Below are 12,169 nucleotides of genomic sequence, written 5' to 3' on the forward strand. Positions count from 1 at the left end.
TTTGTTGCAAAATAACGCATATTTTGTTCAAAATACCAAGGAATCTAGAAAACATATAATTTTGGACTGGAAGTGTTGCCAGATAGATTACCTTTATATTTAAAAACTGAATTTGTTTTTCGCAAAAGTAGTCATTTTTATACAAAATTTGATCATTTCATTCTGTTCACGTGAGAAACAACTTCGTCCATCGTTAATCTGGCAACACTGCTGCAAAAAGATATTTTCGGATTCTTTAAAAACAAGAAAAATTTAATTTTTTTTGTTTAGAGGCGAACCAGCCAAAAGCTGAAAGCCTCTCTAATAAAGAAAAAATTTTTTGTTTGTTTTGTTGTTCAAACATCATGATTGGAGATGATATGGAGAAAATCTAAACTGGTTTCGTAAAAAAGATATATCTCGAGATTGACTCATAATATCTCGAAATGATAGTGTTTTCTCAGGTGAAATTTTCCGAAAGAACACGATAATATTATCAAAAATAGAATAAAAGTGGCTGCATTTGCTGAAAAATGTAAGTTTAGATGCAAAACACAAAAATGTTCTATCTGGCAACACTTCCTGTCAAAAGGTATATTTTTCTGGATTGTTTGTTTTTTTTTTTAAAGTGAACCTAGAAGGGGCGCATTTTTCAATAAAAAACATCAACAACTTTGAGCAGGATTGAGATATTTACAATTTGAGCATTGCAAAATATTTATCTTAAATATCGTCTAAACTCTAAAAAAAGTTTTGATATGAAATTTGAAACAAAATAGTTAGAGCAAGAGAGAATTTTTTAATGATTAGGGTCCAATAAATAATTACCGTTTTTTCGCACACAAAGCTAAATTACATCCTCAGTATACAATTCCTTTTAAGCAGTAAACTCTCTGGTAATCATCTATGAAATCATTAAACAGCTACTCATTATCATTAACCATAAAAAGTTACATTCACTTAAAATCGCGATGTCTATTTTTTTCAAATAAGTATTAAAGACTTCAGAAGTTGATTTTCCAATTTTTATTGAACTTGAGTAAGTTTACAAGTTGTTGTTGTCATTTGAAATTTAGGTCAAATTGTTTTTAAACAGCTATTAAAATATTGCATCGAATTTGATGAAATTTTCACAGCAGATGCATCCTAAGTTGTAGTTTACGAAAATATTTTTTTTGAAGAAAAAAATATTTTTTCAATAGTAACTATTTAAAACAATATGTTGAAAATCTATGTTCTGGGGCACTGAAAAATCTGAAAAAAAAATCACAAGTATTCTTGACGAAATTTCGAAACCACTCTGAAAATTCCGTGGTGGTGTTAGAGTTTCATCAAAAGATATGGGCTTTCAAAGCTGGTGGCGAGCACGTTTTCAAGCGAGAAGCGAGTGAGCAGCACTACTATTGACAATCCCTGTTTCAGTTTCAGCAAAATAGTCAAAATATGCTTAGTCTGTTACCCAACTTAATGATGAAGACAGTATACTTTATGCCCCTAACAACTCGCAAGCCTACCTACACATTTTACTAAAAAAATAATGCAAAATTGAGTTAGGGGTCAACCGTACAAAACGTATCAGCGGGGTAAGATCGCCCGTGCTATTATTTTTAGTCATTATGGTGCACTTTTTGGTATGAGAGCCGAAGAAAACTTGGTTCAGGAGCATTTCTCGCTTGAAAATGTGTTGCAACACCAACTTCAAAAGCCCATATCTTTTGATCAAAAATTAACACCACCGCGAAATTTTCAGGGCAGTTTCGAAATTTTGTCAAAAATACTTGTGATTTTTTTTCAGATTTTTCAGTGCCCCAGAACATAGATTTTCAACATATTATTTTAAATAGTTACCATTGAAAAAATATTTTTACTTCAATAAAAATATTTTCGTAAACTACAACTTAGGATGCATCTTCTGTGAAAACTTCATCAAATTCGATGCAATATCTTAAAACTATGTCTATTTAAACACAATTTTGACCTAAATTTCAAATGACAATAACAACTTGTAAACTTACTCAAATTCAATAAAAATTGGAAAATCAACTTTCCGAGTGAAACTCTTGAAGTTTTTAATACTTATTTGAAAAAAAAAATAGACATCGCGATTTTAGTGATCCGTTTCACGAACTCTGACCCATTTACTAATTGCCCGATTTAGAAAATCGGAATTTGTACTGTTTTAGCTTTAAATACAAGGTTTGTTTAAGTTTATTGTTAATAACCCCTTGTACAACCGGTAATAGTATGAAAGTCCCACCTGAATAAACTTCAAATGTAAATGTGAACTTAAGGGGCCTCGTAAACAATAATTGTATATCCAATTAAAACCGAATCGCTCCATAGAAATTTAATGAGACCGATATGCTCTCGTAACTAAAAAAACAAAACATAGAAAGCAAGTACATGAAAGTTTAATTTTTAATGGTGTTTCGCATACCATTTGTTTAATTAGTTTTTCCTTGGATAATAGAATTTGAAACATGTCGATGTTAGAACAAAATAATGAAAAAAGTTCCGAGGATTGTTTTCGGACTTGATGGGGCCCAAGAGTTAGGTTTGCAGTGAAAATAAAAAAAACTTCAATAGCATTTGCATGGTCAAACAAAAGGAAAATGCCTTTTTACGATTGTATCGAAACCAACTCAAAGCTGATAGTAATATTTACTACAATTCACTTCTCTGATCCCAAACTTACATAGAAAAATTTTACAGTATATCGTAGAATCGAAGCTAGTACAGTGGCGTTTCGATTTTATCTCTTATCTAGTGAGACTGTGGACTCGGGGTGATAATGGAGGTTAGTATTTTTTGTTGAATGGCATTGAAATATAACAAAAAATACTGATTTTTATCATTTAACCAAGTCCACAGTTTTGTTGAATTCACGGAAGGATGTTCTTTTGACCGTGATAAAATCGAAACAGCACTGTACTTGAGTTTACTGTAAAATATTCTTAGCAATTTTAAAATGTTTGAGTGTTAGAAAGAAAGTCCAGAAAAACCTTTCTCCAGTATGAAGAGAAAATTTCAACAAATTATTTTTACTCGAACAATTATAGATTAAATAACGTTCATGAACTACGTCTACAGCAAAATTTTGTTTTTAATAATATAGATTGTGTCAAACATTCGTTTTTAGATCGATGAATTGTAACTACTGAATAAATTCACTAAATTCTAAAACCCTCTAGCACAAGCCTGTATGGCGTTGAAAGAAAAATTCAATAATGTCTCCTTCAATGATTGGAATCAAGATAGAATTGATAATAGATTAGAAAGGCTATTAAGCACATATTGATAGTGTGACAGAATTTTATAAAGCTTACTTTTTATCTTGGTTCAAATGTTGGGTAATAATATTGGAGTTTTTAGTTTGTTCATGTAATTTAAAGATTTATCCTGTTGCAGTTTAATTTTGTGCTAGAATACTATAAAATCTACAATTCGCGAAACGTAGAAACGTACATTCCAAAATTTTCAGTAAACACGTAATTGATGACCTTCGAAATTGCCCAAAGTGGTACACGCGATTGCGCTTCCAGCCAGTTGATGTCGGATTACATTCCGGTAGATTAGATTGATTTACGGAAAAACAAAAACTACACGCGTTGTCCGGGAAAAAATGTTATTTTATTGATACTGGTTGACAGCGCGAGCGGGCAATAAATTCTTCATTCGTTTGCGACGACCGCGGGAGCCGTAGAGCGAACACAGTTCCATAATTCATCCACATGTACCTATGTATAACAGTGCGACACACGCCGGCACGGCATGCGGGTGTGCGAGGACGCGCGGACGTGGAGAAGCAAATTTCAGCTGAGTATTACTATATGAATATATGCATATTTCAGCGAAGATGGAAGGGGGGGACAAAAGAGCATATGAACATGTAGGACATCAAAAAATTATTTGTCCTGGTTGTAGCCGGCTGGTAGTCACGGTTTGGTACTGCCGTGTGTTGTTTTGCAGTGCATGCAATTTATTTTTGCTTTTTTTGTATTCAACTGCGAAAGTAACTCTTGAATGTAGGTGAAAAAAATCGTCCAGTTTCTCGAACCGAACGAAACTGCACGCTTAATTATGTGCTCTCTTGTTTTGCCTTTTGTGCGAAACAAACGCCAAATTTGTAAACCGTGACTACCCGCCTGAGGAGCTTTTATGTGGTCCGGTTCGAAAGCTACCGCAGCCGTAGTTTCCGTGGGACAACGACCCGCAGTTGCGGCCTACAACATGGCTGCGGTTTGTCGCCGGATCTTTTTTCGAAACATAAAAGAGCTGGTTATGAAAACAATCTAGAATGTTGTTGCACTACACATCAACATATTGCTGCTATCGGCATCGTGTTCTTTTTTTTTCGCTGTTGTTATTGCTGCTGCTGCTGTTGTATCGTTGACATGGGAGAGTGAAATTAAATATGCAAAATTCGAGACAGAAAACATTCCTGGCTAGCGTAAAGAATGTTGAAAAAACAAAAACAGGAGTACAAATTGTACAAAAAGTTAAGTCCTTTCTCAGGCAGCTATTCAAAATTCAAAAATGGGTTAGTTCCTTGCTGCTGTATGTGGTTAAAAATTTTGTTTTTTAGCGATACAAAAATACGTAAAATGGTTTTACTTGATTAAAAACCTTCAAAATACAAAAACGGTTAGTAATCTGTAATTATCGAAAAAACGTCCTTAGTTCGATTAGTAAAGTTATGTTAGTGGCGCCGTTGTTTGTAAGTGTGCTTCCATGTTTGGATGGAGTGGTGTAGATCTTGAGCTTTGGTTAGTAGTGGCGATTAGTGGTGTTGTAAAGGGAGGATCCGCGTTGTGATGCCAGTGTTTTTAGTATTCGTTTTTGGAAGGGTTGGTGTTGGTGTGTGTAGAAACCAAAAAACTTCCAATTGCTAAGGGGGAGATCAGTGCAATACATACCGTCTTCGTGGGTTCTAACAGTGACCGGATAGGAGCGGGGCCCGTCACCGACGGTGGTCCCGGCGAGCACCCAGATCTTGTATTCGGTCCAGCGTTTCAGCTCGTCCAGCACGAGACTGGTGGAATTGAGGGTGGTTACCGTTGCCTCGCTGTCGGAGCGGCCATCCTCGACGAAAAACACTTTATAGTACACAATGGCCCCGTTCGAGCGCTCCACCGGAGGCGGCAACCAGGACACGTTGATCGTCGTTGGACTGGTAGCTTCAACAGTTATATTACGTGGTGGTGCACCAGGTACTACGATTTTTCAATTTGGGTCGAATTATTTTCGGTAGGTTTCGATTTTTGTTTTGTTTTTTTTTGGGATATAATTTTTTTTGATCGATGATATCATATTCGAACGAAAAATCACGCATGAAAATAAAGCGATAGAAAAAGAAAAGAAAGAAAATCAAAATGAAACAAATTAGAACCTTAAAATAAAGCGCATAATAACTAATTATAATAAGCGATACTAATTGGGTAACGTGAAACTAAATGTTCAAACGAATCAAATTTCGGCAGGTATGCAGATTCAAAGCCAGAAAAAGTATTTTGACATAATTACCAAGCTTCATTCATTAAATAATTCATTCATCAAAATAAAAACCAATTTTAAAAGTTTCATACTAACATGTGTTAGCTGTAATTACTCAATATATTTTAGAAGTCCTAAAAACCATATTTTCGAAAATTCGGGTCTAATTTTTCAAAAAGACAAGATATTTTCGAAAATTTTAACTTGACATCTGCTTAATAAAATGGGGTCGAAGCAAAAGTTGTAGGAAATTTTTATGCTATTGTAAACTGCTGGGCAGCATGATAACAATCATCACAAAGCCTTTGTTTTTTTAAGCTTTCCCAATACTACGTTCTAAATGGAACCATAACAAAATCAAGTTTCATGTATTTTTTCAGCAAAGTTTTTTATATAAACCTTTTTCGTAGGTTCAATCATGTTTGTATTTGATGGAATGGGTCACATCTTGATAACGCACAATGGTCGAAGTTAAAATTTTTGTCCAAAATTCACTTTTTGGTAAAACCGCTAAGATCGCTTGCAGATAAATTTATCACATGAGCAAAGTGTTGTATAGACAAGGGGCTGCCCATAAACCACGTAAAGTATTTTTTGACGAACAAAATGAAAAAAAAAAAGTTTATTATTTCATAAGTGATTGCAGTGTATACAAACGAATTATATTAAATTAAATTTAATTTTATGATTTTTTTTCGATGTATTTTGGACCAAATTGCTATGATATACGAAGAAGTTCGTTAGTAAGTCAGACCCCTCCCTGCCCCAAGTTCTTTCCCAAAAAGCAAACACAAACTTTCAACATTTATTTTTGAAAGGCTTAGGTAGGGCTCTCAGGCAAGAATCAAGAACAACTGATACAAGCGCAGTTATTTATGATGGTCAAAATTAGGGAAATTCCACACACTTTATATATGGCCTGCGGAGGACTATGTAGAGTTAAAACCAGTTACTCTTAACCCTTAAAGGCGTACGATGTTAAAAAATCATCTAAAAACATAAAATCGTTGCTCAACAGGTTTACTGCTCCAAAACTAATCAAGATGCATAAAAAATTGAAAAATTTACTTCGTAATGTGCGAATATTACCATGTTGTTTTTTTCTTTACAAACAAATTTTAGAGCAGCAATGCTTTATGCTGTACCGATCTGGTCAAGTTGCTGTTCAACAAGGAAGAAAACGCTCCAAAGGATTCAGAATAAAATTCTGAAAATGATTTTGAAGCGTCCTCCTTGGTTTGGTACACTCGAATTACGTAGACTTACTGGTGTTGAACCATTAGAAGCTATGTCAAATAAAATTATTAACAATTTTCGACAAAAATAGTTCCAATCCTCAATTGCTACGATAAGCTCTTTTTATAGCCAACAAGTTAGCAATTAAGTTAGTTGTAAGTTTACTTCCCCTTTTCTGACAAGTAGGTTTAAATCCCTACGAATGATAAGTCCTAATTGCGAAAGCAAACAAATCCTAACAATTAAAATTACAAATTTCTAACAGTGTTGAGAAGTCACCATTTGTGATTGGACACACATACTCATTATTTACTAATATTTATCATAAATACCTTAGCTACTAACAAATCCCCCCTTTTAAAAAAACCATGTTGTTTTAAAACAACTCTGCGACTTTATCGCAGAATAAAGTCTAAATAATTACTTTTGTTAACAGTAACTTTGAAATTGACCTTTTGTTAGTATAATTTCTGATAAATCAGACATTTTCACTAACCACAAACTTTATATTAAAATTTATTTTCAAAGACATTCAGTACCAGTCGGAAATCTCGCCAGGTTTTTTTTTCGTTTCCGAGGTTTTGACAGCAAAAATAAAAACAAAACATTCAAATATAGTACTTCCAGCTGTTACGTTTTCTTCGTTGGAGTCTAGAGAGTTGTTCTAATAAATTTTATTTCTAAAAAAAACTAAAATACATATATTTCAAAACGTTATTATTAATGCTGTTTTAAAACAACATTGTGCATTTAGGGGTTAAATAATACCATACCAGCTAATAGCTACATATTCAGAAAGAATATTTTTCTTCATTTTTAAGGGAACTTACTTTGTAGGCATTTTTCAGCACGAACCGTGTGATTATCATCCGATTTCAATAGTTTTAGCACTAAAAGATTCAGCAACTTATCTAGCTCGAAATCAGTGTCAGCGGTGCCCCGAAAGAATTTTCTCATTCCCGGAAATCTGGTTTTTCGAGGATATGTTCCGAAGCTAAGGAATGTTATGAATACAGTAATCACCCGATTATACCACGCACCGATACATAGATGAAGAAAAAAAAAACACGCCCCGATTGTGTCTGCCCTCGATTTCATCTGCCCCTGGTTTTATCACCTTTTTCACCAGATTTTATCATCATATAACATTTCATTAAAAAAATATCAGGGTGAACTGATTTCGTATTTAGATTCAATATTTTAGTACTGAACTCTACAACTTTATGAACAATAACAACATTCTGAATACATGTAGTTTATATTGTTTTATTTTGCCGTTTTCGAGCGATTAATTAAATAGTGATTCAAATGTTAATAATAGCCATAACGCATGTTCGGAGAAGTTTCAAGATATTTTAAAACACATCTTCTAATGTAGAAAAATGAGTAATCAATTCTCCTAAAAGTTAGATAGCAAATTTATTTTTTCACCAAATTGAGCTAGACGCATAGTGTCTTCAGCAAAGTGATCTCAAATAAGAAACTTTGCCGAAGGCATTATGTTTTCATCTCCTACATATTACAAACCAAAAATAGTTATCTATGGAAAGGCACTAAAAATCTCAATTTTCGTTCTAAATGTTTCCCTAGATTCTTCCGATTTTTTTTCGCAATTATCCGTATTTTTCCTTGATGTAGCTTTTGGGTAATTATGATAATTCTGATTCTTACAAGTGGGGTTATCTAAATAAAAATGCATTCTTATGAATGAATGTTTCCGAAAATTTTGCGACTAGTATGCCACAGCTTAAGAAATTTTATTAGAATTTTGCTCTTTGGGTCAGTTATATGAGAAATATGTGATTTTTTGAGTACCTAAGAAAATAGTTTAAAATCACCACAAAAGGATTTTTTACAGTTTCTTGAAAAATGTTGACGCTAATAGCACAGAATCATAGCTTTATACAAATACTAGTATATTCCGGACGAACTAGCAGTGAAATTTTTTTACATTTGTATGGGAGCCTTCCCTCCCAGAGGGGGTCAGAGCACCATTTCTTGCTCTCAAAAATATCTAAATTTCAAATTTGGTTCCATTTGCTTGATTAGTTCTGGAGTTGTGCATAAGTTTGTCTTATGTTTGCCTAGGAGCCCTTCCCTCATAAAGAGGAAGGAACTCGAACTATCGTAATCACCTTTCTCAGCCCCAAAAACCCCCACATACTATTTTTTACGTCGATCGGTTCAGTAGTGTTCACGTCCATAAGGATCAGGCAGACAGACAAGACTGTATTTTTAAATGTTTAGGTTGCTTGTAGTCATTTAAATCACTAATCTTACGTATTAAGTTATTGGTTTTGCATCCTCAATAACAAAATAGTAGTAATGAAAAAATTCCCGGTTTTATCACTTTCCCTATTTTATCACCCCAAATAGTATCAGGGGGGTGATAATATCGGGTGATCACTGTATTTGATAATATTGTTGGTCAATTATAATTGATATTTTATGAGTACTTCCAGAATCGCGATGATGTCCAGAGACCTGAAAACGACCTTAGTGGCAATTTTGAATATCAACATGGCGACTTCCGGTTTCTGGAAAAGAATCACAATTGGCCGAGTACAATCATATTTGAGTATTTCCTGACCAAGGATGATACCCAGAAACCGGAACTCAACTCCAGACGCTATCTTGAAATTCAAGATGGTGACCTCCGGTTTCTGAAAAATTTGCGAAGCAGGCAATTGCCAAAATTGACCAAATGCCACCTCATATGAGTTGTTTCGGAATCGGAATAGGATTCAGAAAACCGGAAGTCACCATCTTGAATTTCAAAATGGCTTCTTGAGTTGATTTCCAGTCTCTGCACGTCATCTCGATTCCGGAAATACTCATATTCGATGGTATTCGGCCAATTTTGGCTCTTATCCAGAAATCGGAAGTCACAATTTCGGGTTTGAAATGGCCTCTGTGGTTGTTTTCTGGTCTCTGGACATCGTTTTGATTTCGAAAATACTCATATGAGAAGGTTTTTGGTCGGGAGTCGTTTTCCGATCTCTAGGCATCATCCTGGTTTAAAAAAAAACATATTGGATGTTATGCGACGTTGTATTATTTTATTGTTTCTATGGCCACTAGAAACCCCGGTGGAATCTGTTCCGGAAGGACCATTTCGAGGGCATATCTCCATAAACCTCAACACCACAAAAATGGCCTGTGGAAGTAATTTTATGAACTTTGAACCAATGATTGTAAGATCTCAGAAAATTCCTCAGCTTCGAAAGATATTTCCAAAAAATTGTATTTCCGGGTATGAGAAAAAAATTTCAGGGCACCGTTCACACAGGTTCAAAGTAAAGAAGTTACTGAATCGTTTGGTACTAAAATTATCGAAATTGGATGAAAATTGTTATAGTTACAAGAATTTTAATTTACCCGTAGGATGCCCTAAGGGGTAAGGGGTTAAAAAACTCAAAAAGAGATTTATTTAAAATGGTGCATAGAATACGATTTTACTATGGTTCACTTTAAAATCTACAATTACAATTTTTTTCAATCAGTATTTAATAAATCTTTGCTAGGAAACTAACACAAATTTTTTTTTTTTCAAAGCAGACAGTGTAAATAATTTTTTAATTCAGCTCTGCCATAAAACGCGTCCCGCGAGAAAACGCTGACTGACATGATCGTGTAGGTATATATAACAGTAAGTAAGCTGATATCTCTGCGCGTGAGGAGATAATCTCTCTCTGTCGCACAAGTAACTCTCGCAGGGCAGTGTGTTATTGTTATTGGTTTTGGTCCAGCTGTCGTTCATTTTCGCATTTCGCGATATACATACTGCCTGCTTCACAAGAACTTAAAACTGTAGTTGTAAGACAAAAAATTGAAATTTGTTCGTGAAGTATTTTTTTCCTAATGAAGTCGTTTTCCAAACATTGGATAAAAATATTCTACTGTCGTTCATTGAATGAATTGTATTATATTGCAAGTAGATTTTATTCATTCCATACTTTTTGCTGGAGAACGACGAAAAACTCGCAAAAAATTTTTGAAAAACATTTGTAAAATCACAGAAAAATTAAATTTTCCAAACTTTATTTCAAAAGATGAAAATTGAAATTGAAAAAAAACCTTCGCAGCTTGACTTTTAAGCAAAAATTCGTCTGCCATTTCTCCATCTTGAACCATTTATCAAAAGTTATGGAATAATGCCAAAATAAAAAAAAATAAAAAACTAATTCCTTGATTTTGTAAATCAAAATATAATTTTTTTTTCTTCATCTATAATCAAAATATAATGTTTATTTTTAATTTACTAGCTGACCAGGCAAACTTCGTTTAGCCCACAATAATTTTAAACATTCCTAAACAATTGATTCCACACGCATCCAAAAATTAAACTTGCGATTTGTTTATAGTCCGCAAACGCATGAGACTCCTCTCCCTCATCCAAAGTAGGTGTGTCAAACCATCATAGACACATTTCTTGCTCCCCAAAAACTTCACATGCCAAATTTGGTTTCATTTGCTTGATTTGTTCCCGAGTTTTGCACAAATTTGTGTTTAGTTTGAGTTCTCTTTCAGAAAATAGGGAAGATAGAAGGGTGTTGAAACACCATTAAAATATTTCTCTCTCCCAAATATCCTCGCATATCCAATTTGGTTAATTTGCCTGATTATTTCTTGAGTTGTGAAGAAACTTGTGCTTCATATGTATGGGACCCCTCCCTTCCAGAAAAGCGAGGGGCGTCGAACCACCAAGAAATTTTTTTCTTACTCCCAAAAATCTTTACACGCCAAATTTGGTTCCACTTACTTGATTAGTTCTTGAGCTGTGTAGATATTTGTGTTTCATTTGTATGGGACCCCCCCTCCCAGAAGAAACAGAGAGAGAGGGGGTGTCGAACTACCATGAAAATATTTTTTGCCCCTAAAAACCTCCACATGCCAAATTTGGCTTCATTTGCTTGAATAGTTCTTGGTAACTCAGAAATTTTTGTTTCATTTAGTATAAAACCCCTCTCTTCTAGAGGAGGGAGGGGTGTCGAACAACCATCGAAATCCCCCGCGTAAAAAGCGACTTTAGTGTATTTTCAGATCATTTTGCATGTAAACGCTCAATAGTTGTCACAGCGATTGATCATTCATCATGTGATTTGGCATACATTTACGATTTTTCTGTTGGCAACAGTATTTTTTCATTTGGTTCGTTTGATGGAGTAATGTACTTGAAGCATTGTACTCACACAAGGGACAAGGTTTGTGAGGTTATGGAAACGGAAAAAATGTTATGTCTCAGAAAGACTGTTGTCTTTGTGTTGGAATGATTACGAAAAATTTGAATGTGGGAAGCAGTTTAATTGGTATTCATCTTGCATGGATGGTTTGATTGTGATATACCCTTGAAACTCTCAAGCCTTGAAATTATATTGTCACACTGAAGTGCGCTAAACCACTTAGGCGGTAGGGGCTATCATATTTGCTGTTGTTTTGTCAGATAAATATTTAATTAACT

The 12,169-nt window shown here is 34.3% G+C and overlaps 1 protein-coding gene across 6 annotated transcripts in view; it reads right to left on the reverse strand.

Moving 5' to 3' along the window:
• LOC129731234 (tyrosine-protein phosphatase Lar) overlaps positions 1-12,169 on the reverse strand; it is a 279,571-nt gene that overhangs the window by 81,817 nt on the left and 185,585 nt on the right. For 4 of the 6 annotated variants that reach the window (XM_055691068.1, XM_055691070.1, XM_055691069.1 and 1 more), the window contains one exon: positions 4,896-5,192. The exons of the other annotated variants lie outside the window; for them this stretch is intronic. In XM_055691068.1, coding sequence (XP_055547043.1) covers positions 4,896-5,192 — 297 coding nt within the window. The remainder of the gene's footprint in view (positions 1-4,895; positions 5,193-12,169) is intronic. 6 annotated transcript variants of the gene reach the window in all.

Source organism: Wyeomyia smithii, chromosome 3, assembly GCF_029784165.1.
Source record: "Wyeomyia smithii strain HCP4-BCI-WySm-NY-G18 chromosome 3, ASM2978416v1, whole genome shotgun sequence".
Taxonomy (NCBI): domain Eukaryota; kingdom Metazoa; phylum Arthropoda; class Insecta; order Diptera; family Culicidae; genus Wyeomyia; species Wyeomyia smithii.